Raw genomic sequence first — 27,890 nt, 5'->3', positions numbered from 1 at the left:
ACGCAGGAAGTTTACTGTGTAGTGCTCTCAGGATCACAGGTGGAAGGGAAAACAAACTGCAGTGCAGCCAGGCATTTTTTCTCAGCATGTGTAGCAGAGGCTACTAAATGTCTCCTAATTAATGTCTCCCTCTCCTCTACAAAGCAATGAGAAACTCCAGGGTCCCCAAACTATCAGGAAACAGGGCTATAAAATCCGTGCAGTCCCATAAAATGTGACAGTAATGTCTATTAGATATGGCCATAAGGATGCTGAACAAGGAAGAGTCTCCCTGAGGGAAGAGCCAGGGATCATGGATGTCAGAGGACAGGGCCACTCCTCTGAGAAAGCAGAACCAACTCATCAGCCAGATAAGGATGTCTGTCCCATTCTGGATTTTGATATACAGGTCATCTCCCTTGTGCCTAGGTAGATGGCCCCCCAAATCAATGCTAATTTTTCCAACCTCCCTTATAGCCAAGTTGGCCATGTAACTGAGTTCTGTCCAACAGGATGTAAATCAGATAATCACACAGCAAATTCGAGAACATTTCATTAAGAGACAGCTAGGTTGCACTCAATACTTCCACCTACACCCCCCACCCCTCGCCAGTCTCTTCCTCCTCCTTTTTGGCTTGGATGCAGCTGTAATGGCAGGAGTTGGAGCAGCCATTTTGGACCATGAGGTGAGCTTGGAAATAGAGCTACGTAGAACGAAGCAACAAGATTAAAGGAGCCTAAGTCCCAGGAGACTTTATGGCACAAACCACCAAGTCAACCCCAAACTTCCTATCTACAACTTTAACAGAAGAGGAAAGATAAAATAACTTTTAATTTGTTAAAGTCACTGATATTTGGCATCTTTGTCTAACCTTAACTGATACAGCATCCAACTATTGATAATTCATAGTCCCTACACTCAATTGAAGGAAATAGACTTTTTCTTTTGTAGTTTCTGTTAGTAGAAGCAATAACACTCTGAAAATTTATGTCTGGAAGTGGTTCAGTGCACTAGAAAAAAGACCTGATTGGAGTTAGAAGACCCAGGTTCTAGACCCAGTACTGTTGCTGATGGACTATGTGACCCTTGCCACATTTCCCTCACTGGTAAAACAGGGGTGGAGGACTGGAAGAGGAAGCAGAATCATCAATAAACATAGAAAAAGAGGCTTACCTTCACCTTCACTAGTAATAAGAGAAATGCAAATTAAAACAAGTAGATAAAGTTTCACACCAATCAGACTGGCAAAATCAAAAGGCCAGGTATTGATGTGGATATGGGGGAAACAGGAGTTTTCCTATAATGCTGGTGGAAATGTAATTTGGCACAACCATTGTAAATTAACCATTGGTGTAAAGCTGGAAAATGTGCATATCTTGTGATCCAGCAGTTCAACTTCTAAATATATACCTAGAGATAGTCTTGTTAGTGTGTCCCATAAGATGCTCCAGGATGTTTATTGCAACATAGAGAAAACAACCTACAATCTCAATGTGTATTATAGAAATAAATTAAGCTCACTGTGGTATAATAAGGCAATGGAATATAACATGTCAGTGAAAATAAACCACATTTGTATGAGCATGTTTAGGTCTTGAGAACCTAATGCTGAGTGATAAAAGCAAAGTACACAATGATACACTCACAAAGTGGCATTCATATACAAATTTTTAACCCACAAAGCAATTCTATGTTACTATTCATGGATATATACATATGTGGTTAAAATATTAAAATATGGTAGGAAAAAATAAATAACCAAATTCATGATGGTAGTTCTGCCTGGGAGAATGAACTAGGGAAGGATATAAAGGGTATTTCAACTTTATTTATAATGTTCTTTTTTTTTTTTTTTTTTTTTTTTTTTACTATTTACAATTAGAAGCAAAAATGAAAAGAGATTTGCTACCTTACTCTCTCATATTTTTGTATATTTAAACTTTTGAGTATATAAATGAAAAATGACAGAGTTGGAATAGAATAATATCTAAGGTCTCAGTCAGCCCTAAACTGACATGTATAAAACATATATGAAGCCTGACGTGAGGTAAAGAATGGGAGTTTCAAATCCCAGGCCAGTTGGAGTCCTTGCAGTTATGAGTAACCAACACACACACACCCATCACCATCAACAACAAAACTGTCAGAAGCAAAAAGGAATTCACTGGCTCCTGTTACTAAACAGTCACTAGTAGCTTCAGGTAAGGCTTGATCCAGGACTCAAAAGATGCCATCAGCTCCATTTCTTGGTTCTTCCTCTCCACTGGCCCCCAGTCTGACTACATAATCGCTGAAGCATATCTGTTTATATCGTCTCACCACTGTGTCCCTGTGTTATCAGCACAAGTCCTCGCTAAGAATTAGGGTAATGCAAATTTAAAATGCACTTAAGTACTATTTTTTGCTTATGATATTGGCAAACCATTAAGTCATTTCCTGGACTGTGGGCGGGAAAGTGGTGCTCCTCCAGATTGGCTCTCTCCTCTCCACCTCCTCTGTGTCCCAGGAGGCAGGCCTGAATGGGCCACATCAACAGACTCCTTGGCCCTCTGTCATCTGGTTGAGGTCAGCCCAGTAGGAGACTGGAGAGAAAAGAGTGATTTGAGACATTTAGTCCCTTGGCTCCTTCCAATGGGGCCATGTTGGGCCGGCTTCACCCATCCCTTTCCACATGACTCGCCTCCTCTGTGTTCTACTAACTGTTCTGTCTCCTGGCTCCTTCAGGCCCAGGGGTAGTGACAGCCCAATGTTACCAGGCCTGGGGTGCTGCACTATACTTTGTAAACAGCCCTGTTATTAGACTCTCTGAAATTCTCCTAATGAGTGTGCCACATTAGGACACAGAAAGAAAATTGGCACAGTTCCTTTGGAGAGCTATTCATCAGCAATTCCGCTTCTCTGTCCCCACCCTAGAGAAACAGTTGCTCATATGCACAAGGGGCAAGTAAGGGATATTTGTCACACTCTTGTTTACAATAATCAAAAATTAGAAGCAATTTAAATGTCTTCAAATGGAGAAACAGTTAAACTATAGTACATCCATCCATGCTATGGCATACTATGCAGTTGTTTAGCAAGGAGATGAATCTATTTGTATAACATGGAAAGACTCCTAAGACATTTTTTGCATGAAGAAAGTAAGGTTCAACACCATAACAAATTATACAAAAATCATACCTATTTCTGTAGTTTTATGTACATTATAAAACTTTGAGGAAATGTTCACTGCCCCTCTCTACGGACAAATTATACATCCCCACCCCACTGGAGTCAGGCTTAGCCATATGATTTTCTTTGACCAAGGAAATGTGTGTGCATGAGACTTACAAGGGGAAGCTTTAAGAGGTTCCACCATTCTTTTCCCTCTGCCACCAGATTAGCATATCCCAGCTGCTTCTTCAGCCTGCAATGCATGACAAACACGTAAGGATCAAGAAATAAACCTTTGTTACTGTAAGGAACTGAGATTTTGAGGATGTTTGTTATTGCAGCATAACCTACCCTACTGTGATTAATGCATGCTGCTATATAATTGATACTTGGTTACTTTCTGGGGAGGAGAAATGGCATTAAGGGGGGTGGTGATCACAAGGGACTCTAGCTTTTATCGTTAATATTTTCATTTTCTTACAATGAAAATATGTTCAAGTATCACCATGCAATAAAAATACCTTAGTTTAAAGGAATACACCAGGTGCTTTCTTACTTAAAATTAAATGCTAAAAAATACCATTCTTAAAATAAACACACAAACACCCAATAAAGTAATGGTTCTTTTTGCCCAGCTGTCACTCTGAAGAAAGGGACCAGAGGCAGGTAGCTCTGTGAACTTCCAAGGCTAGAGGAAGTACTGGAGTCTGACAATGCCCTGTCACTTTCTCTACAGGTAGAAATCTGCAAGGCCTAGATACACTGTGAAACTGATTTCTGGTTCAGCTCTTATGAAATAGAAATACAGATTCATAATTTTTTTTTTTTTTTACATTAATGATGCCTACCTTTCTAGTGACCTCATTTATGTGAAAGCAAAGGTGATAACATCACCAAAATTCAATTCAGTGAGTTTGGAGAGTTCTGGTCTCCTTGTCGCAGCCTACCCTTGTCTGGCAAAGTTAGTGAGAGCTATGGAAGCTGTTTCTGATTATACCTATAGATGTCTCTGAGTCAGGATTTCAGCCTTTGTTCCATTAAAACAAAAAGCCAAAATTAGTTGGGTGGATATCAAAGACCTCGTGCACATTGACATGGCATAAACTACCCTGCAATTTCAACTTCTTCTTCAAACCAAACAACAGCCCTGTTGTCTTTGAACTTTACTTTTGAGCCAAATGTCAGTGGCTGGACTCCCCAATCCAGTGCCCGGTCCCCAGCTTCGTATGATCGGGATGTTATGACGGCAGCAGCAGGAGTAGCAGCAGCAACGCTGACCTCTTAATCATAGCTATGGTGACTTTAAAACAAAGCCCCTCTCCCCACCCCACTGAGAATAGTGAACTAAAGCTGGGTGATGGGTACATGTTTACTGCACTATTCTCTCTACTTTTGTGTCTGTCTGAAAATTGTCATAATAAAAAGTGAAAGAAAGAGAGGAAGAAAGAAGGGAAGGAAGAAGAAAAGGGAAAGGAAGGGAAGGGGAGAAGGGAAGGCGGGAGGGAAAGGAAAGTGGGAAAGAGGGAAGGGGACCCACTGGCTGTCTCAAGGCCTTTAATCATGACATTTCAGAATATAGGAACAAAAAGAAACTTTTGGAGAGACAAACCAGGTTCTTACATTACACATCTAGGTAAGAATGGTTGAAATAAAAAACAAGACAAAACAAACCAGTACCTGACAATACCAAGCACTGGCATGATGGAGCACCAGGAACTCCCTTTCGTTGCTTGTGGAAATGCATAACTGTGCAGCCACTTCGGAAGACAGTTTGGCAGTTTCTTACAACACTAAACATAGTTTTAGCATGTGATCTAGAAGTCATGCTCCTAGGTATTTACCCAAATGAGTTGAAAACTTATGTCTACACAAAAACCTGTACACAGATGTTTATAGCAGCTTTATTCATCAAAAGCTGACTCGAGATGTCCCTCAGGAGGTGTATCAGCTTCCCAGGGCTGCTGTAACAAAGTACCACAAACCAGATGGCTTTAAACCACCAGATGTGTTTTCTCAGTTCTGGAGTCTAGAAGTCTGAAATCAAAGTTTTAGCAGGGCAATGCCCCTCTGAGGCTCGGGGAGAATCCTTTCTTGCATCTTCCTAGTTTCTGATGGTGGCTAGGATCCTTGGCTTGTAGCTGCATCACTTCAATCATTGCCTCTGTCATCCTGTGGCCTTCTCCTGTGTGTCTCCCCATGGCATTTTCTTCTCTGTATAAGGGCATCCATCATATGGGATTAGAACCCACCCTAATGACTCATCTTATCATGACTACACCTACAAACGCTCTTTTCCAAATAAGGTTACATTCACAGGTACCACGGATTAGGACTTCAACATATCTTTTTGGAGGACATGAGTCAATCCAAAACAGTAGGTAAATGGAGAAACTGAAACGTTCATACAATAGAATAATATTCAGCAATAAAAAGCAATGAGCTCTTAAGCCATGAAAAGATAGGAATCACATTGCTTAATGAAAGAATCATCAGTAAAGGTTATATACTATATGATTCCAACTATATGACATCTGGAAAAGACAAAACTGAAGAGTATAAGGAGGATGGTGAGGTTTGAATAGTTGAAGCGCAGGTATTTTTACAATGTGAGTCTGTTCTATATGATACTGTAATGGTAAATGCCTGACATTATGTATTTATCAAAATCCATAGACCTATACAACGAAAAGAATAAACCCTAATGAAACTATGGACTTTAATTAATAATAATGTATCAATATTGGTTCATCGATTGCAACTAATGTACCACATAATGTAAGATTTTAGTAAGAGGGGAAACTGTGGGTGGGAGAGGTTGGGCATATGGAAACTCTGTATTCTCTTGGGTAATTTTTCTGTAAACCTAAAGCTGCTCTAAAAAAATAAAGTCTATGAATTTTTTAAAAAATTATTATGGACTCTAAGGCTTAAGTATTACCTCTTTCAGGAAATCTTCCCTATTCTCCCACCACATTCCCAAGATGGGTTAGGTGTCCTCCCAGGCTCCCATAATACCCTAGGCATACATATATTCTGATGGCTGCATCTACCACATTGTTAGTATTTCTTTGTGTCTGTCAGTTAATAGCTGTGGTTGGCTGACCCCTGGCCTAGAATGCAGAGATGGTGAAAGCAGCAAATCCATGCAACATGTTAGCAGGCACCCAGGGACCCCTGGCAAAGGGCATTTCTGTTCCCTTGATGCACAGATGTCATTTGTGGTGTAACCATCATGAGCCCTGTGACCCACTAGGCTATTTTCTGGATCAGGGCATAAGGCACACTCATATCACATTAAGGCTTATTTCAACCTGAGCAGTGTCTGGACATCCCCATGGGGTAGTTTTTGCACTGAGAAACTTTCCTGGGGTTCGAACCCTGTGGTTTTTCAAGTCAAATCCATGCTGTTTTCATCATACAACACTCTCTTTCAATCTTGCTCAAGTTAAAAGGTGGTATGAGAGGTGACTGGCACAAATGCCTATAGGACAGATAACATGAATGAGGAAAGCATACTCGGTCAGGAGGGGTCCCTGACATTTGGATAAGTCCATGCCTGATATAGAGTGGGCAGCCACTCCTTGGCTTTCGCTGTTGCCACACAGAAATGTGGACACAGTGTTACCAGACCAGGCAGAGATGCAGATTTCTGTTCACAGAAATCTGTGTCTTTAAAAATTGTTGGCAACTAACACAAACCGTTTAGAAATACTGGAGCTAGCATATTGGGAGGAGAAGGAATCATCCAATTGCATTAGGGTTTTATGATGGGAGAAAAAGCAGGGAAAGGCTAAAGGGCAAGGGCAGCTTCTGGAGAACCTTGTCACACTCAAGGTGCTTATCAACTGTCTTCCAGGTCTGAGTAATCACCAAAGGATTTAAGCAAGAAAGGGACATGATTAGAATGGCATTTTTAAAAGATCACTTTGGCAGTTGAGTGGGGGTAGGGCTGAGGATAAGGTGATGAGTTAGAAATCTATCATTAAGCTGAGTCAGGGTAAAGGGGAGATGACAAAGACCTATTCACTTTGTCCTTTCTCCTACAGACTGTAAACTCCAAGACCAGGCACCCCCTCTACTGTGTTCTTGCTGTGTCTCCAACACTAAGCACAAAGCCTGCTCAATACGTGTTTGTTAAAAGACTGGATGAAAGGAAGTGGAGGTGAGAAGTATTTTGAAGAACTGTTTGTCAGTTGCCTTCACCTGAAACCTATATAATTTTATTAACCAATGTCACCCAATAAATTCAATTTTTAAAGAAAAGTCAACTGCCTTGGGAGGAAGAGAATGTGGATAATGGAGAGAACAGTCACTGGAGTCAGGGGCCGTTTCCTTAAGTTTCCTCTAAGAGTTTGGGAAGGGGATACTCAATTAAGAAATCATGCACACATACTTCCAAAGAAGACCTTCAGCCCGGCCCGCAGGGCGTGGCTCGGCGGCTGAGCGGCGGCCCAGGCCTCGGCCATCCCGGTTCCACGCCTCCGCGCCCAGGCCTGGGGTGGGGGCTCCATGCCCGGTGGGGGGCGTGCAGGAGGCAGCCCACCAATGGCTCTCATCACTGATGTTTCTCTCTCTCCCACTCCCTTCCTCTCTCTGAAATCAATAAAGATATATTAAAAAAAAGAAAAAAAGACCTTCATTGGTTCAATTCCTGGCATCTCTTCAGTCCACTAAAGGAGGAAATGGTAAGTGCCCTGAAGGACTTAAGAGGATTAAACGAAAACTGAGGGATGAGTAATTTCTGTCCCTCCCTGGGTCCAGTATTCCCAAAGGACATAGCAAAAGGGGACAGACCCACTACCTCCGACCCCGTGGCAATTATTTTTTGGGTGGGGTGGAAACCGATGACCAAGGAATCTTTCCGCCTGGCCCTAGCGAGTTTCAGCCCAGGGCCTCAGGCCCGCCCAACCCCAAACCTCGCCCAGTCCTCCTTGTTCCCACACGTCCCAGTCCTTGACCCTCCCCCACACACACCGCCCCTACACCTCCCGCCCCTTCTTTCCGCTCCCCGCCCCCATTTCCGTCCCCCTCCGCCCGCCTCCTCCTCGCTCGGTGCCCAGGCTCTCCGCCCTCCCGCGCCCGCAGCATCCCAGCCCTCAGCTCCGCTTCCTCCTCCCTCTGTCAGCGCCCCTCTAGGGCGGCCGGGGCAACCCCGTGTCCCGCTCGCCCAATGAGGAGACGGCGCAGGGGGTGGGGCGGGGCTCGGTCGGAGCGGAAGTGGTGACCGGAGCGGAAGTGGAGCTGCCGCCACCGCCGCCGCCGATTCCGGAGCCGGGGTAGCTGCCGTGCCGCCGCTGCAGCCGCCGCTGTCGCTGCTGCTGCTGTCTGAGGAGTGGGCTAGGAAGGAAGCGGTCACCGCGCTTGGAGCTCCGCTCGCCATCGTCTTTGCCCCTTGCCGACCTCCCACGGTGAGTGCGGCGCGGGGTCCGCCTGGGGCCCCCGGGGGGGCCAAGGCCGAAGCTCCCCACCCGCAGCAGCGGCGGCGGCGGCGGCGGCGGCGACCTGGGCGACCCCTGGGTGTGCTCTGGGGGTAGCGGCGCGCGCCCTCCTGGGCCCCGCGCGGCCGCCTGCGGCGCGGGCCGGGCCTTGTCTCAGCCCCTCCCTGTTTCCGGGGCCTGGCCCTCGCAGCCTGCGGCCCTGCCCGGCGGGCTGGGTGCGGCCCCTACCGGGCCGGAAGGAATATCCAGCAGCGCACCCGGGACCCTCCCTTACTGCCCAGTTTCGATCCCCTCGCGACCCATCCCTGCGCCTTGGGCGTTGCGACCCGACCTTTTCAGCCCTGTCACCCATGCTCCTTGCTTTCCGGTTTCCAAAAATGAAAACTGAACCAAATGCGGGCGAGTTCTCAAGCCCCAGTGCTCCTGCTTGAGTCCTCCAAGATGGGTAAGGGGTTTAACCTTGGGAGAGAGCAGAGAGCAAACCCCCCTCCCACTTTGCAGTAAAGCCATTTCATCATCGTTCGCTGGTTTTGGAGCGGCGGGACCCGAGATTCCCTGGGAAGCACAGGGTTGAGGTTTGAATCAAGAAAATGCATTTGTTGGAACCGGTTACTGAGTCAGACCGGATCCTCAGGAAAAAAAAAAATGTCAGAGGCTGAGAATCGAATATTTTCCCACGGTATTTACCGTCATTAATGCCAGAGTCTTTTGTGTCCTCGCCCAGAATTCGCCCATTCTGGTGTTAGCATGGTTTTAGGACTGAAATTTGCCCGATGGCCTCCCTGGTGGTAGGGAAGGGTGGGAGTGATTTGGGGCCCTGTTCTTCAAAGATATTCTACATCTTTGTCTATTGCAAATGGAGAACTCGCATGTAATGGGGTTTTCAAAGGTGGCGGTATTGGTAAGACAATTTGCCCACCTTTCTGTAAGAATTCATGTCTCTTGTCCTTGCCTTCATCTGCTTTTCTCTTTGGTAAGGCTAGATAGCATCATGCTCAGATTTTATTTGCCCTGTGTGGGAGACAGAATTTGGCAAGATGATGTTATGAACATATAAAATCAGGCGGCCCCAGAAAGATGAAGCACTTGTAAGAACATAAAAATTGTATTTCTCTATCTCAATTGTTCTTGTGAAACTACACACATATGCAGTTTGTAGAACAGGACACATGGCTACTCAGCTTTTTGCATTTTCCTATTAGAAATTTAAATGTCTAAACACTACTTGGTTCTTAGTGATTTTCTTTTTGAACATTTCCAGTGCACCCCATTCCTAAGCCCTCATTTTTCTTAGATCTATGTCTTTAGCAGCACACAGGATGGTAAGGATAAAACCTGTCAGTTTTCTGGACCCAAATTAGAATTTTACCTGTGGTCTTCAAAATAGAAGGCTGATAAATCCGGAGCAACTGCTGAATTACTTCCCTAGCCCCTCCTTTCAAAGAGATAAGAAACCATTCACCCATCTTACAGATGGAGTCTTTATGAGAAATGAGGTGATTTGGCCTAGACCACACACCTGGTTTTCAGATTGAATATCTTCATTCATCAGTAGTAAATATTTATGGACTGTCAGCCCCTGGGGCATGGCTCCTACCCTATAATCTTCTCTACATTTCCCATCATGCAGTGCTTGAAGCCATTTTAGAATTGGAGCTCTATAGATCAGGGAGGCAGCCTCCATAAAACCAGGCTGCGCACATTCCTATGATGCCAGTTCCCAAGGCAGAGTCTCCAGATTTGGAGGCTACTGCAAAAAATGTATTTTGCCCATTTGGCTATGGGTATAGAAGCAGAAAGAGCACTGGATTTGGAGTCAAATCAGTGTGATTCAGGTCCTGCCTGCATTTTCTAGCTCTGTGATTTTCAGCGTGCTAATTTCTGGTTCTTGGTTTCCCTAGCTTCAGAGTTGTGAGGTCTTTTACAAACTGTAGATTGTTAAATGTAAGCGTTTATATTTTGTTTTCTAATCACAGAGTTCACTGTTAATGGCTTTCTTTTTTCCTCCAGTTGCATTCTGATGTGACCCAACCTTTTTATACAGGCTGCTTTCAAAAATTGACATAGTATTACAGAATCTAATTTTGTGTCTAGCATCTCCAAGTCTTTCGAGCATATTTTCTCATTTGTATAATGCAAATGGTAATAGCCTTTAATGTTATTGTGACAAACTCAATAATTAAAATAAGGATCTAGTAGATATTTAATAAATGTTATTTGACCATATAAGTGAGTATATACATATATAGATTAGACATATGCTATATAGTATAGACATATGTTCATCCATTTGTCACTTATTCACCAACTGATGAGGTAGCATCAAACAATTAGTCTGCAATAATAATAGCTACCACTTGTATTTATTATTATGTGCCAAGCTTTGTTCTAAGCACTTGACAAGTTCACTAACCCTTCATAACAGCCAATGATGGGTAAGTACTGTTAGCCTCATTTTACATATGAAGAAACTGAAGCACAGAGAACTTAAATAATTTTCCTAGTTATATACACACACAGCACAAAGTAAGTGTTGGAGCCAGGAATCAAACCCAGGCAGTCTGGCCCTAATGATAGGTTTCTACTCGTAATAGAACACGGGTATGTCCTTCATGTGTACACCGTTTCTCCTTAATTTTTCTTTACATGTATCTTATGAAAGTAATTGTGTTTAAACAGGAATTTTAGCTATTTTTGAAAATAGGTACAATGTAATTTATTGAGGGGGGGTGTATACATTCTGGCTTGAAGGGAGATACTGCTTGTGGAAGACCGTTTTTTCTAGTATTTGCTTCATACGAGAAAGTTCACCAGTTACTTTGTGGCACACATTGATTTATCCAGTCCTAGGTTCTTCATCTAACTGAATTTAGTCAGGACCACCTTTATTGATTTTTCTTTATCATACTACCTTTTTGTAGAGTTTTAGATTTTCCATATTTTGTTAGGGAGGAGGAGATGAGAGGAAATTCTAAATTATAACACCCTGTTGATGCTGCCTACTTTTTCAGTGGCATCACACTAAGCAATTTTCCTTTAAATGAGGATGGATACTTTAGAGAATGATCTAAAATTTACTTGTAGAGCAACTTTTAAGTTTCTGGATTCCTACATTTTTCTAGGGAGAGGTGACACTTCACTAGCTAGGAAGCAAGAAATTAATTGTATAATAGCAACTTAAGATTTGGAACCATCTTGGTCTCAATACTAACATGATCCTAGTAGTCATCTGTGTCATGGTGGAGTAACTAACAGAGTTGGATTCTGAGGGAATTTCTTTGAGGCAGTACTGAGGAAGGAAGTGTAGAGAAACGTACTTTCTATTCTGTGATGTGTATGTTAAAATCCAGTCATATTACTGCTTTCTTTGCTAAAAGATCTAATATAGGCATCGTTATATATTTGTAATACTTACAATGAGATGAAATTGATTGACGGCCTGAAGAGAACAAGCCATTCCCAGCAGACTGAGTGAGGTGACTTTTTAAAAAACCTGGCCATTCCTCTATTATGTAAGTTTATTTCATTGTTTTCCCTAAGAGCCAACAATAAAAGTTATTTCTGAATTGCCTTGGAGGTGACAGTAAAGTACTTGTGAGCCCTGGCTGTTATTGTTTGTCCACAAACCTTACCTTGAAGCTTGTTTAACAGTCTGGTGAGTTTCTAACTGCTTAATTTGATTTTGGCTTTTAAAGCTAGGTAAATTAAGGCCAGTTCTCAAACCTCACTATAATAACTTTTTAAAAATCGTCTAAAAATTGTTCATTCTGTCTTTTTATTAAGTAAGCATTGAGAATCATAACTGATCTTTAGGAATAGTGCTACATAGAGGAAAGAGCAGGTACTGGATTTACCTGTGCGACCCTGGGCAGGTAAGTCTTGGCATCTATAAAAGAGAATGACACCTATCTCATAGGATTCTCAGGATTAAATGAGTTGATATAAACCCTTAGTGCTTTGCACATTTGGACAGACCCTAATTAATGGATATTTTTGTTTACTAGACCATTTAGCTGGTATGGCTTTTTGTATAGCTAACTAATTGGACTTTTGAATAGAGAAGATGGACAGAAAGTATTCCAAGGGCTTGTTGAAGCTCAGTTTCAATCTGTAAATATAACAGGTGGTAGCTAAGAACATTAGTCACAAAGTTTAGTGTTGTCTCCTGATTGGAACTGAAGTGGCTCTTTTTAAAAATAAAAAGCAACAAACAAACTCACTCATAGTACAGACAACAGTATGGTGGTTACCAGAGGGAAGTGGAAGGGGGTGCTGAAGAGGGTAAAGGGGGGTAAATGTTCGGTGACGGAAGGAGACTGGATTTTCATTGGTGAGTGGACAATGCAATACACAGACGACGTATCATACAATTGTACACCCAAAACTTACATAATGTTATTAACCAAGGTTACCCAATAAATTTCATTTTTTAAAAAGAATAAAAGTAATCTAAGAGTAGAAATATAGTCTGTATTTTATAGGTCAGATGTGGTCTGCCTGCCTCGGTCCACATAGGAAATAGCAGCATGTTCATTTCCTTAAAAATGTGCATCAGTTGATCAAAAAGTTTCATATTCAGTGTGACAGGCATTGGGCTATGTGTTGGGCACCCATAGATAAAAGTCTGGGTTCCTACCTGAAACTCACATTCCAGTGTGGGAGCCTACAGACATTTACAGTAAATTGTGATAACTGCTATTTTAGAACCAGGCATGGGTAAGTTAACAGGTACCTTTCTTTATAAAAGTCTTTGAAGAAAGCTGTGAATTTAAAAGAAATGAGGCATGTAGTAAGTGTCCCTTCACTAGCTGACCATTTGTGAGACTCGTGTGCAGTCTGTGTGGTTGACACTTGAGTGCTTACAGTGTGCAGAGGCTGTGTTGATGTTATGCATCAGGAACAGATTTACTCCTTACGAGAGCCCTGTAACGTAGGCTTGCCTATGTAGTGTGTGAGAAAACAGACCCACGGAGGTCCTGTATACTGCGGAATTGGTGTGTGGTCCTGACCAGTTGATTGGGTCGCTCCTGCTTTGCGGTGGGTCCAAAGCTTTTGAACCCTATTCATGAGGTTGACCAGTTGGGCTTGCTTTGTGGATCAGAATTAGCATATTGTCCTTTTAGATCGATCTCTTAAAGCCAGGAGACCAATTTATTGTCACACCTGCTACTGATTCACAATGTGTGACCTTGGGCATATCACTTACCACCTCCGTTTTAGGTTTAATTTTGGCTAATTAGACACAGCAGTGATATTCAGCAACTGATGTGAGAGAGGGAAGGGATTTTCAAATAGAAGTGCTGTTTCCCTCCACAATTTAATGTTCTCTGGACATTGTGCTAATGACTTTGTATTTCAGACATGCAGTGTTTCATTTTCTAATGGAGAGTCTGCAAATGTTTGAATGGAGTTAAATTTATTACAGGACTCTGAATTTTGTGTGTAGAATGGCACATAGACATTTTTGGAGAGGGTACTTTTCAGTGAGTAGTTTTCTTTAAGAGCCAGGAATACCTTTTCTGGGCGGCGCCCACTAACCACCTGGTCCCACTGGCTTCCTCAGTCGTGCTGCAGGAGCTTGGTATCTGTTCTTTCTGAGCTGTATCTTCCTTTATGGTGCTATGGGGGTTTTCTCTGGAATGGTACATCTGTGAATGTTTTTCAGAATTTATTTACTGTCAGTTCCTTACCCCATGCAAACTTTTGAGCCTAGATTTTTAAGACGTTTCTGGCAGTTTCCTCTCTCCAGATAGATAACTCTTCTCATTTATGTGTCTACCTTGGCCTTTGATTTCTCATTCATCTGGAAAAACAGAATGCACTTTATTCATGCATCTGTGTTTTCGGTCCCTGTGAGGAGTACCCCTTTTCTCTCCTGTATAAAACCCCACCTCCAGTCCCCAACCCATAAAGCCAGTCAGGACCCAGTCATTCATGTTTAAAACTTCCCTCTCATTCTAGCCTGGTTCCTTCTCCAAGAAGCAGCTTTGTAACCCTTAAATATGTGCTGTCTTCTCATGGTCATGCCATGGAGCTCCTGTCAGTGAATAATCAAAAGTTCTTGGAAATACTGGTAGTTTTTTTTTATTATTATTATATACATTACATTTTTGTGAAGTAGTTTAAGAATATTTACTTTGACCAGCAGTATCTAGGCATTTTATGTGTGTCATCTTGTTAGCTATTAATGTCTCTTTTTAATATTTTAGGAGACAGATTCAGAAAAGTTATTTTTAAAATCACCTAATTTCTTTTAGAAGCTCCGATTTGTTGTATGTAGGGCTTTCCATTGTGCTATGCCCAAGGTCACACAATGTGAATCAGATCCCGCTCAGATTTGTTTTGTATTAGAGCTTCAGTAATCCTCACACATAATAATATATAGAATCTTCATTTTAAACTTAGAACATATTAAATTCAATTAAATTGAGGATTTTTTCCCTGAAAACAAAATATAGGTGAAAATTAATACTTCCAAAAGCCAATTTTGTCATTTTCAACTCTTGTTTTTTGCAATGCTTTTAAGAGTGTGTGTGTGTGTGTGTGTGTGTGTGTGTGTGTGTGTGTGTGTGTAAACAATGGATAGGTAGCCCTTTATTTTTTCTTCTTATCCTTGGATGTCTGCATCTGACCACTGGTATTTCATGGGTACCTATAGAATTATTCTTCATAATGTTCTTTAGGAGATAGTTTACAAAGTTGAAATGTTGTGGAGCAGCTTTACTCTCCCCTTCTTTATATCTCTTTAACAAATACTTCTATGACATTAAATCCCTTCTTTTGATGGCCATGTAATCTTGTAACATTTATCTCTCTTTGAACCACTCCCCTGTTGGATATTTAGATTGTGCTACATCTAGTGGCTTTGAACAGCCTGACAGCCATCATCATTATATGGCTGTGCTTGAGCAATCCTGTTCAATCCTGAATCTGTGTCGGTGTTGTCTTGATCTATGCCACGCGCAAGGAAATATCTTGACCCACTGCAGGGTTAGACCTCTTTCAGCCTCTAATAAATTTTTCTGCTTTGCTATCTTGACTTCGCCATTGGTGCCAGGCCTGATGACAAACTGCAGTTTTTTTAAGGCCTTTTAGGAGTCAAAGGCTTTCTTGCCAATGTTTATCTTGGTCTGGAACCTTCCTTCACAGTCTCAGAAGAAAAGTAAGTCGTGATTATAAGCCATCACTACTTAACATCTAGAAAAATTCAATTAGGAGCTATTGAATAAAACTGTTTCAGTTAACATGTGTGTCGATTTTAAGGACATTGAGGGGTGAAGTCGTATCTAATGTTAACGTTATAACATATTCACTTCCTGTACAGGATTAATCTGTACTTGCTTTTCCTTCTCATGGGTTGTATATTTTTAAAAATCCAAGCTCACATTTTGTGATGTATAAGTACTCTGAGAGGAATGATATGCACTATGCATTTTTTCAAAAATTTTTTGTATTTACTGTTCTTTTTTTGAATTTATCTTTATTGTTGAAAGTATTACAGATGTTCCCCTTTGACTCCCTCTAACCTCCCCCTATGTATTTACTGTTCTTTAATTCTCTGCCCCTCATCTTCATAGCACCACCTCTTCTGAGGCAGAAGCTGTTGTCTCCAATTTATAGATTGGAGAAGAATGAGATTGGATAAGCTCATGTAGCTGTGTAGTGGCAGATCCCGCTCTTACACATTGTCCTGTTGGCTTTCCGCCATACCACATATAGGTAGCCTGTTGTCTTTCTGCTCTCCCAATAATGATTTGTTGAAAAAATTTATAGATACTTATTTGAGCGTTAGTTTTGTGATTGGCCTGTTCTAGGCATTAAATGAGAAATGTGAAGCTTTTCTTTGAGGACATGCACACGTGAAACTGTTTGTAAATGGTACACTGCCCATCATGTGTAGCATAGAACACATTGAATGTAGGTATAGAGAAGCCCTAGACTTGTAATAGGCTACAGGTGTATTTGGATTAATAGGCAGGGTAGATCAGTTGGGGATGGGGTAGTAAGGGAAGGCCTTCTGGGTCTAGATGGATGGATAGAGCTTGCATAGGCAGGAAGTAAATAGAACATTCTAGATGAAGGGAACTATAATAGTCCCGTCCCCCCTTATCCTTAGGGGATAGTTACAAGACCCTTGTGGATGTCTGAGACCACAGGTAGTACTGAACCCTAAATACACTGTTTTTTCCTTTACATAACATACCCATGATAAAGTTTATAAATGAGGCACAGTAAGAAATTAACAGTACCTAGTAACAAAATAGAACAATTACAACAATCTACTGTCATAAAAGTTATGTGAATTCGGTCTTCCTCCCTCTCTGATAACCTATCTGATAACCGAGACAGCTACTGACTAACCACCAGGGAGCCTCTACAGCTCTGGACAAAGGGATGATTCACGTCCTGGGTGGGACTGAGCCAGACGTCATGAGATTTCAGCATGCTACTCACAGTGGCTCGCAATTTAAAACTTAAATTGTTCATTTCTGGAATTTTCTTTTTTGGTATTTTCAGACTGTAGTTGACTGCAGGTAACTGAAACCTTGGAAAACAAAACCACAGATAAGGGAAGACTACTGTACAGAAGCAATTTTAGGCATGTTTGAGCATGACATTTATAGAGTATTCAGTGATGTCCAGCCTGGAGAAAGGTACATTTTGGAGAATACTGGATGAGAAAGTCTAACAGGTCTGGAGGAGCCAAGTTATGAAGGACTTTGAAAGCCAGGTAGAGTTTAGATTTGATGAGTAGCCAAAAGAGAGTCACTGAAAGTTACTGAGTAAGGGTGGAGGCCCAATTAAGTAATTTTGAAGTAGGGTGCCAAAAGTATAAGGAGTGAGGTGCAGATGTAAGGAGGGTTTAATGTGCTTATGAAAAACGGGCACTTTGAATTATTTGAGGAGAGAGCTCTACCAAGGTTGGAGTTTTGCTATTCTTTCATTTGGGGAGCTGTTCATTCATTCAGCAGATATTTTTGTTCATACCAGTTACATGCAAGCTGCTTTGGGAGATATGCCCTCAAGGAGTTTATGGTGTTGTAAGGGACCTAAGGGATGTATGCAAATAATTTTAGTACCGAAGAAATGTGATAAGACATTAAGACATGAAATGCTTTGTGAGAATATTTTTAGTTTATAGTAGTACTGTCCAATAGAAGTACAATGTGAGCCACATGCAATTTAAACTTACCTGGTAGTAACATTTAAAAAGTAAAAAGAAACAAGTAAAATTAATTTTAGTACTTTTAAAATTTTAACTATTTTCCAAATATTACAGTTTAAACGTGGCACTAGCCACGTGTGGCTAGTGGCTATCATATTAGCTCAGGCATAGCAACTTATGAAAAGGCTTCATGGAGGAGGTGACATTTGAGCCATACTTGGAAAGAATTCTGTATGCAGAGTAGATGGGAAAGGACATTCCAGGTAGAGGAGTGGCTTGGTGAGCAAAGACGAAGACAGAAAGAAAACCATGTAAGAAAACCATTTTGACAGAAGCACGTATTGCATGGAAGGCATGTTTTGGGGAAAGTCTGGGAAGATAGGTTGGAAAGCCTTCACTGATGGAAGGAAGTCGGACTACTGTTAGCAGTAGGGGGCTTTAAAGGAATTTGAACAGGAAGTGACTTGATCAGAACTTTAAGAATGGGTCTGGTAGCAAAGACATGAAGGGGGGGCTAAAGATAACTGAAAGCAGTGGGACTAAGGAAAGATTGTGCATGGGAGGTTTATTATAGATGTAGAAATAGGAACAATTTAATTTCTCTGTTGTCTGCTGCCTTCCTCCAAACTGCTGGGTGTTGTGTAACCCATTTCCTGTTGAAATTGGTCTAGCTGCTTCAGAATCCATGTTATATAAGTCAAAAGTTACATAAGCAGCAGGCATCAGGACATTTAGCTATGGCTTTGCTTATTGTAAGTTGTTTTTATGTGTGTGATTCAAATTTTTTAAACAAATAACATACTTTATTTAAGGCATATGTTCAATCTTTCCATATCATGGTGGGTTCTCAATCATCAAGAGCTCTTGCAGTGATCCCAAAGAAGCTTGAAATAGTTGGCCCCAAGCCAGAAATATCACATTTTATTTTGAGAAATAGGGCGTGTATATTTGGGAGGTCCCAAGGAGAGTCAGGATTCTTCAGAGAAGTGTGACTTAACTTTTAATATTTGGGAAGGGGAAGAGGAGTAGTACATCTTAATTGGGGGGGTGGGTCTAGTAGGGCCAAAGAGTTTCCAGGTGTCCTTTAGCAGTGTTGATTCTTTGTATTTCTCTATTACCCTTTTATAATACTAAATGGGATGGCTTAGCTCTGAATTGGCTTTTGGCCAGTACTTTATTAATTGGAATCTTTCCTATGTAGAATTGCACAGGTGCTGTTTTATGAACTTAGGAGTGGACTGCTAAGTGACTGCTGACTTTGAATTAGTCTGCACACTGGGAAATTTCTAAAGTTCATTGAAAGTTGGCTCCTTTCTGCTTCTCTCTTTTAGGAACAATGAAGTAGGGCTATTTAATGATGGAGATAGTGTCCTGATTTCAAAGACTTTATGGTCAAGAAAGTTAGGCATACTGAGAGAGTATATAATTTTAAGATGATGAATACCATGTGTATATATTGTTGACAGTATTACAGATGTTCCCCCTCCTCCCCGAAAAGTGTGTTTTTTTATGTGCTTGTATTAGACTAGGTTGTATTGCGGTAACAAACAGCCCTACCATCTAAATGGCTTACCCCAACAAAAGTTTATTTCTTTTTCACATTGCATGTCCAGTGCAGGTCTGCAGGAGTTCCTTCACCTCATAGACTCAGGTTACAGAAATTCCACTGTTTTGTTACAGTGCCATCTAAAACACATGGCTTTCTAAGTGGCTGCTATAAGAGAGCTTGGTGAACCACACATAGGCTTTTAGCAGTTTCAACTGGAAGTAGCATCATCTCTGGTTATGTTTCATTGTACAAAACTAATCATGTCACCCCTCCTACCTTACGAGGGTTCACAGGAAATGTAGGAGAGCAAATGGAATATTTCGTGAGGATTATTATCTCCCTTATCGTCTCATTCTAGTGATGTGGGTGAAGATGTTAAACAGATCAAGGTGAGACCCTTTTCACTGAGTGTAAGCTTCGAGTTAGGGAGCCTTATGTAGAACACAGCTCTGAACATAATTTAGATAATGAGCGGGGGGAAGAAATACCAAAGTTCTGAACTAAAGAACCAACTCCTTCTGAATTGTCTAAGTTTGGGGTGTATCTTATCGTGCTCTGTCTCATAAATTTTTTCTATGTGGTAGAGCCGTCTGTAGAATTTCTTCCTTGAAAAACAGAAGTTGACTTTTAAGGCAAAACCAGTTTGTGAATAGAGGTTATACTTCCTTTGCTATTTTAAAATTATTAACCATTTTCAGAGTCTTAAATTGTTATACCATTTATATAGTAATGAAAGAATTTGTTTTAAAAATACTGATATTCCTGCTACTGTTTAAAGTAGTATTTTATCTTTTTATACGTTAGGTATTAAAGTTAGTGTATTTTTATACTGGCACAGGTGGATATATTGAAATTTAAGCCAACAGTACATAAATATACTTTGTATTGGTTAAAAAATAGTTTTTAGCTGCATGTTATCTAAAACTTCTTGTATTCTCTATAAATGGTGATTATTTTAGTGGGGAATTTACTAAGGTGAGGTGAATAATTTAAGAGGTATTCACTGATTGGTGTGTAAAGGGTTTGATAAAATGATAAACTGAAGCCACTAAGATTTTTGTCTATTTCAGAAAAACTTTGAAATGAACTCAATTATAGCTTGAAGTTCTGTTGCTGTGCATATTGTAGAATACACTCATATCTCTTGCAACCTATATCATGTACAGAATTAGTGCCTGATATTTGTATATAATGCTGTGAACTTTTCAGAGCACCTTCACATGGATTAGGTCCTTTATTCCTCACAGCAGCCTGTAGAGAGTTGGTAGTTTTCTTACTCTCCACTAAGGAAACTGAATATATCTACCCTGTAGGGTTGTTGGGAAAATTAATTGACCAAAGTAATAAAAAGACCTTAGTAAGGTACCTAAGCCATTAGGTGTGGCTTCTGGCCAGTGTTATTGAGAGCATCTGGAAATAGATGTTACACGTGTAGGTATGTTTCTTTCCGATGGGTTGGAAGAAGATTCACACATGCATTTCCTGCGCCCTGAAGCCTGACCTGTGCTCTCTCATCCTTTTTCTTTTTCTTTTGTTCCAGGGAATAACCATGGATAAAAGTGAGCTGGTACAGAAAGCCAAACTCGCCGAGCAGGCTGAGCGCTATGATGACATGGCTGCAGCCATGAAGGCAGTCACGGAACAGGGGCATGAACTCTCCAATGAGGAGAGAAATCTGCTCTCCGTTGCCTACAAGAACGTGGTAGGTGCCCGCCGTTCTTCCTGGCGTGTCATCTCCAGCATCGAACAGAAAACAGAGAGGAACGAGAAGAAGCAGCAGATGGGCAAAGAGTACCGGGAGAAGATAGAGGCAGAACTTCAGGACATTTGCAACGATGTTCTGGTAAGGCCACTGTTTCTGTTTCAAACAGTGATTTGTAGATTGTATTAATTCATTGTACAAATGCAAACTCTCAAACAGCTTATGAGACAAACGTGTCTGAATATACTGGAAAGCTGCGAACCATTTGCAAGTAATTTTTAAGCATATGATGTGATTTTTCTCACCTCTTATTTGATCAGAGGTTGCTTATCACTTATGGGGAATTTTCCTCTCCCTTCAAAAGGACCTGTGAAAAAAAGGAACATTTAGTCAACGGTCCTCCATCTTTTCTTTGAAATTGAATCCAGATAGGCAGGATTACAGGTAGTGCAGCTACAGATAGGCTGTTCTATATATCAGGAGCAAAAAGCTGAGCCTGCCTTTCAGCCTCTCCCCAGTCATGCCTGCCCAGTGTAAAGTCCTGTTTTTGTCTGAAAGTTAGCCTTGTTGGTCAGTTTGGGCCTGCGTTCCAAAGCCAAATCAACAGTCATTTGGGGATTCTCTTCTCCTGTGTTTTATAGAAGCCTTGGTCAGATGATTGATTCCTAACTGCTTTCACTCTGACCACCATCTGGGGTTGGATGGGAGGGGTGCATATCCTAGAGCAAATCATGATCATATTGTCTTTCCCTCACATCCTGAGCCCACTGGGAACTTTCTTTTTTTTCCAGGTGAAATCAGGTAAAAATGAACAGTGAGGGCTGCTTTGAAGGGAAAAGGAATTCACACTTGTGGATCTACCTCCTCCCCTGCTGGCTGCCTCTCCGAATTACTGCCCATGACACCTTTCTTTTGAAAACTTGTACAAAGCTTGTCAGCCATCAGGCAGTTCTCATCCCTAACCCATAAGGAGTTACACCCTGTCTGTCTGCAAAGAATATTAAAATTACTACTGCCCCTTGCATCTTCTCACTTACTGATTAAATCCCCTTATAACTCAGCTTTTGCATTGAGCTGTTTTCCTTAGACTCATAGTGTAAGAATGTCATGACTACATTTGTTGCCTGTTGGTAATTTGGGGGTTTGTTAATGGTGCACTAATTCCTGAATGTTAGGTACATCTGATATTCAGATGAAGTATGGCATGTATTCCAAGGGCAAGAAAGTTCCATAATTCCTGAAAATGTAGACCAGCTTTTAAGAGCATCTGAAAGAATGTGAAGAACGCATGGTACTTACTGCCTCTTAACCAGTTTTTCAGGATGCCACATTCTAAAACAACTCTTCGAAAATATTGCTCTGTTTACGAAGCTTGGACTCCTTCAGAACTGCTTTTGTTGTAAGCATAAATGTTTAAAGGAATTTATTATTGATACTAGTAGTAGCTATCTTTTGAGTGCTTACTATGTGCCAGGCAACATGTTAAGCACTTTATGTACGTTAGCTCTTTCTCATAACTGCCCTAGAAGATGGCTATTGTGCTTCCTGTTGGAGAGCAGAGGAAACTGAGGCTCAGGATAATTAGGTAATTTGTCCAGGGTCATACAGATAGTTCCTGTCACCTAGAGAACCATTTTTAACTGAAAAAATATCCTTTTAGACTTTATCTGTACATATTTTTGTGCGCGTACACATACGTATTTTAATACTAAAATAGGATTCATGTGGTATTTATAATCTGCTTTTTTTCCCCAACTCAGACTTCTTTTGAGAATCTTTTCACATTATTAGTGTAGTTCCACATTGTCATTTTTAAGGCCTACATAGCATTCCATTGTATAGCTGTACTTTAATCAACCCCTTATGGATGGTCAAAGTCATTTTTAACAGAAGAAAACAGACATCTAAAAACCTTTAAAACCTTTGGATGAAAAATTTTTTTTTAAATCTTCAAAAAAAATTATCTAGAAATGGTAGTGTGTATCTTGAATCTCAGACATAGTTTTAACATTTTGTAAATATTTCCAGATTCTCAACAAAATGTGAATCATTTTTTAGGAGCTGTTGGACAAATATCTTATTCCCAATGCTACACAACCAGAAAGTAAGGTGTTCTACTTGAAAATGAAAGGAGATTATTTTAGATATCTTTCTGAGGTGGCATCTGGAGACAATAAGCAAAGTAAGTAACATTTTTTTTAAAAAAAAAAGAAAAAGAAATCTCACAAGTAGTGGAGCCATTCTTCCCTCATAATAATTTTAACAGTTTTGGCTTTGACTCCTCACCATTGACATACTGACATCACAGTACTTGGAATTTGAAAGACCACAGCATTGTGCGGAACTGTGATAAACGAGGTCATGGGGGTTTACAGATCAAAATGTATCTAAGGGGAAGACAGAGAGGGCATTAAAAATCTGGTGCAGTCGTGCTTCCAAAGAGAATTTTATCTTGAGGATTATTTGGTAGCTCTCTTTTTAGAGGTGAAACTTTTAAAAGTTTGACAGCGTGAAACCACCATATAAATAGTGATACACATCTCTTTTATCACATACATATATTACTGTGATGGTGATAATTACAGCTGTATTTTATTAAGTGCCTACTATGTGCCAAGTATTGTAGAGTCTCACTTATTCCTTACACAACCCTGGGAGTTTAGGTGGAAATCCGTTCATTTTTCTGATAACAGAAACCAAGGCTACGGAGGTTTTCAATTCAAGCCACACACCTAGTGAATAAAAGTTGGTAATTCAAGCTCGGGTCTAAAGTCCATGACTTTTCCACTAGAGCATAATTGTTTTTTATGTTCTGTCTTGTTAAAAGGTTATTTCTATGTTTCTTACTGCTTTAGTGGGGTTTTTCATAATTGTCTTTGTTTTCCCCCAAAGCATTTAAAGTAGTACTTGGCTTAGAACAAACATTTAGCAAATGATTGTCACTTAAATGGTGGAGACACTGACCCCTCATTTGATAGGTTGTTTAATCCAGCCCAGCTTGGTAAAATAATTTGATAGTGGTCCAGTATATGATGCAGCCTATGAAAGACCCCAACCTTTAATATTTTTTTATCTTTCTTTTAGCCACTGTATCGAACTCTCAGCAGGCTTATCAGGAAGCATTTGAAATTAGTAAGAAAGAAATGCAGCCTACACACCCCATTCGACTTGGCCTGGCACTGAATTTCTCAGTCTTTTATTATGAGATTCTGAACTCTCCTGAAAAGGCTTGCAGCCTGGCAAAAACGGTGAGAAAGGCCTTCCATGGCTTCTGATCATAGTAAAACAGTGCTGTTCTTAGTAACTTATTTCCTGGATATAACTCATTGTCTTGGACTTACTTGAGGGGGTAGGAGTATATCTTTTATGAAATAAATTCAGAACTACTTTTTGATTTCTTCTTAACACCTGCCCTTTTTTTTATTTTTGTTGTTTGATTACTGTTTTTGGGGGGTAGTAGTGGAAAATCCAGTGTGAAGGTAGTTGTTTCTTGTCAAGCTTTGGGCTATAGGCCTCCGTTGTATATTTATTATATTCCTTGTACCAAGATTTGAAGTTATGGCTATAGAAATGAAATAGAACCATGTTTTGTGTGCATGCTGGGTTACCTCCTGATCTTTTGATAACCCAGCTCCCTTTTCTAAATATTTTTGTAGTAATTCCCCATGTGTACTGTATTTTAAATTTTTTTAATTTGGGAAAAGTATGAAATGAATTCTCAAAGTCCCATAGCATTATCAAATCTGTGTGTTGTGTATTTCTGTTCTCCCTTTATCCCTTGTATCCAGACCTTTTGAGTTGTATGGGGTTTTTTTGTTTTTGTTGGTGTGTTTTTTTTAAGGATTACTAGAAATGTCTTTGGTAATTAAAAAATTACGTGAATTTGCCTAGAATGAATGCTGTATTAACAGTGATACCTGCTGACTTCTTAGGTGCAGTAAAGCTCTTTTCTAGGAATTTTTGTCATGGTTCGTTGGTTGGTGCTTTATAAACATGCATTTTATGTTTGCTGAAACCACTGGCAAACAAGGTGGTAATGGCCTAGGTTCCCCCAGAGTTCTGGACAGAGAAATTATATTCACTTGTTAGCAGGATAAAAATGGGCTAAATGTGCTCCAGAGAACCTATGACTTCTTTGCTAAAGGCTCTTTGTTATAGGCATTTGATGAAGCAATTGCTGAATTGGATACACTGAACGAAGAGTCGTACAAAGACAGCACGCTGATCATGCAGTTGCTTAGGGACAATCTCACTGTAAGTACCACTGATTTCAGTGACTGCTTTTGGAGGGTTCACAGTCTACTTTCCCACCTCATAATTCACTATTGCCCAAGACCCAAGAGGTTTGTACCTTATATAAGTATAGTTAACATTTTAAAGTGTTAAATTGGTTCAATTTAAATGTTAAATGAGCACTAAAGTTTTGACCTTTGCAGTCATCACTGTTGGCACTCGTACAGGGAGAATTTTAAACAGTCGAGGGAGATAAGGTGCTATAGACTGGAAAACCGTCCTGAGTACATTTTAGTAGCCCTGTTTTGATTATGGCTCTCTTTTTCTCTTGCAGCTGTGGACGTCGGAAAACCAGGGAGATGAAGGAGATGCTGGGGAGGGAGAGAACTAATGTCTATTGTGCTCCGTGATCTGTTCAGTGTCACTCTGTACCCTCCACATATATCCCTTTGTGCGATATAAAAAAAAAAAAAGAATCGTACGTCGACTTTTCGATTTTTCACAGCCTCAGCCTAACAAAAATGGTCCATGGGATAAACAGCTGGTATTTGTATCTTAAACTCAGATTGGTCATATAAATGCCACGGCATTCTGAAGTTTTGATTTTTAACATTGACAGGATTACTGTGTGTTTAATTTTTTTAAAAACTGAACACTGTGATTATGGGGTTTTGTAACTAAAGCAGAACTCTTACTGGTAGAAGAAATAGACCTGAATTATCTGTAACTTTTGGGAAAGTTTGAACTGATATCAAAACAGTCATTGAAATACTGCTCCATTGTAAAGTTGTACAGAAAGTTGTAGAGATTATATTGTGATGCTGGGACTTGGAGCGAGACACCTGTCATTTCCCATTCAACTTTGATGGCAATTCACAGTAATTCTGCCTCCTCGGGGCTTATAGACACTTGACCAGTTGGGGCTATTGCCACTCAAAAGTTCATGACTGCAGATGTCCAGTGTCTTCCACTGAGAAAACTCAAAGCCTAAAATTGAAATTCTTTGCAGCAGTTAACTGAGTTATGACACCATGAGAAGGTCCAGTGCTCATATGACACATGTGACTAAAACCCCTGTCCTACAACATCACTGATTTGCGACTTGTACTTCAGTTGTGGAATCTGTTTTCCTTGTAACCACAAGCTAAAGAAGAAAACTAGCTGTGTATCTTATGAATGGCCTTATCTGTCTCCTGGGTAATACCTTTAAGAATAATGTTCTGCAGAGATTGCCTTTCACATGAGGAGTACTCAGTCTTTGGGTTCTTCTTAGCTCGGGGCTTTTAAATTTTGAAATCTAAACATTCTTTCCCACTGACATTTTGACTGTTGACTTCTTTTTCTCTTCCCTCTTTAAATTTCTATCCTTCTGCTTATTTGCCTTCTTTTTTCTTTTTAAGTCTATATTTGCCTTTTGTTCAAGGTTTAATACTATATGGGTAGGGATAGGGAGCCTGGAGGGGGTGAGAAGTGAAATTGGTGAGCAGGCCTTGTTTCAAAGAGTCGAGAAGAGCTTCCAGCACCATAGCTCTGTCTTCCTCCAGTTCTCAGCATAGTTGTTGCTCTTCCATCACACCAAGATCTGAATCAAAAAAGTATTTTTAAATATCCATGACTTCTCCCTGTATTACAGCCAGCCCTGATAATGCTTGTTGGTACCTGTCACCAGATCTCCCTACTGTACTCATCCAGCCAAGTTCACAGACATGTTTAAACAAGACCCTATAATACAGGGAAGTTGCATGAACACTGCAATGGGAAAAATCCAGAATACCCGGGCCTACCAGTCTCACAGTATCCCCCTTTCTTTAACATTCCACATAGCTGTAGTATCCATCTGTTTGTCCATCTGCTGAAACGAGAAAAGAAACATTCATGCACTGATGAAAACAAACCAAAAAAAAGAAAAAAAAATCCCTCCTTTCTAGCTGAACAAAAATGTGCAGTTAAATACTTGGCGCTTGAAAATGCAGTAGTGAACGTGGAACGAGCCTGTCTGTATATCTGGTAGCTCTCTCTTGCTTTGTTTTCCTTACCAGTATTCTGCCTCACGTTTGCTTCTGTGATGGTTATATTGCCTAGCAAGCACACCCGTGGTTGTGAAAATAGTATAGCAAAAAAGAAAAATCCCCGATTATTGATGTACTAGATTTGTGTATGTCTTTTAAACAGTTCTAGTTTCCACCTTACACGGAATAATCAGGTAACGTGTAAAAATTCAACAATAAAAAATTTTATGAGTTAGTTGCCTGTGAATTGATGTGTGGCACCATCTCTATCACTACCAGAATTAGCTTTCTCACTCATTTTAGGTTCTACGCTTTCTTTAAAAGCAAGCAAGAGCTTTGTCATCCTTTAGAACCTGAAGTCAAGGGAAAGAAATTACCACTAACACCAAGCTTACCAACCTTATACAAACCTTCCCAGTGTTAGGTCTTTGGGGGGAGCTAAAATTGGTACAGCCAGTGGATTTATATCCCATTCAAGCCCCCCCCCCTTTCCTAAAACCCTGAGATGTAACCAAGACACTGAGAGATGGTTACATAAGGCCTGGTCATCTCCAAAGTAATACCAGTCTGTCATCTGTCACAACACTTTATGGTAGCCTGCAGCACTGTGTTTTGTCATGGGATTTCCCACAAGGGAAAAAATCAGGATGGGGGTGGTAGTAT

The 27,890-nt window shown here is 40.6% G+C and overlaps 1 protein-coding gene and 1 long non-coding RNA gene across 3 annotated transcripts; one reads left to right on the top strand and one right to left on the bottom strand.

Moving 5' to 3' along the window:
- Nucleotides 1-832: 832 nt before the first annotated feature.
- On the bottom strand, nt 833-8,259 carry LOC308562954. Of its 2 annotated transcripts, XR_013999702.1 has the most exons (4): nt 7,524-8,259; nt 4,808-5,341; nt 3,308-3,383; nt 833-2,562 (listed from the first exon to the last, which is right to left on the bottom strand). It is a non-coding gene; the product is annotated as an uncharacterized lncRNA (long non-coding RNA). The 2 variants fall into 2 exon arrangements; XR_013999703.1 differs by lacking the exon at nt 7,524-8,259 and having other exon boundaries at nt 4,808-7,502.
- YWHAB (tyrosine 3-monooxygenase/tryptophan 5-monooxygenase activation protein beta) lies at nt 8,178-27,462 on the top strand. The gene is made up of 6 exons (XM_081149478.1): nt 8,178-8,538; nt 20,824-21,126; nt 23,044-23,167; nt 24,070-24,233; nt 25,144-25,239; nt 25,553-27,462. The coding sequence occupies exons 2-6, from the start codon at nt 20,833-20,835 to the stop codon at nt 25,607-25,609; spliced, it is 735 nt and encodes a 244-aa protein (XP_081005604.1). The 5' UTR covers nt 8,178-8,538; nt 20,824-20,832; the 3' UTR covers nt 25,610-27,462.
- Nucleotides 27,463-27,890: the final 428 nt, after the last annotated feature.

The sequence above is a fragment of the Miniopterus schreibersii genome (genome assembly GCF_964146895.1).
Source record: "Miniopterus schreibersii genome assembly, chromosome: 10".
In the NCBI taxonomy this organism is placed as follows: Eukaryota; Metazoa; Chordata; class Mammalia; order Chiroptera; family Miniopteridae; genus Miniopterus; species Miniopterus schreibersii.
This window is presented reverse-complemented; position numbering and strand designations above follow the sequence as displayed.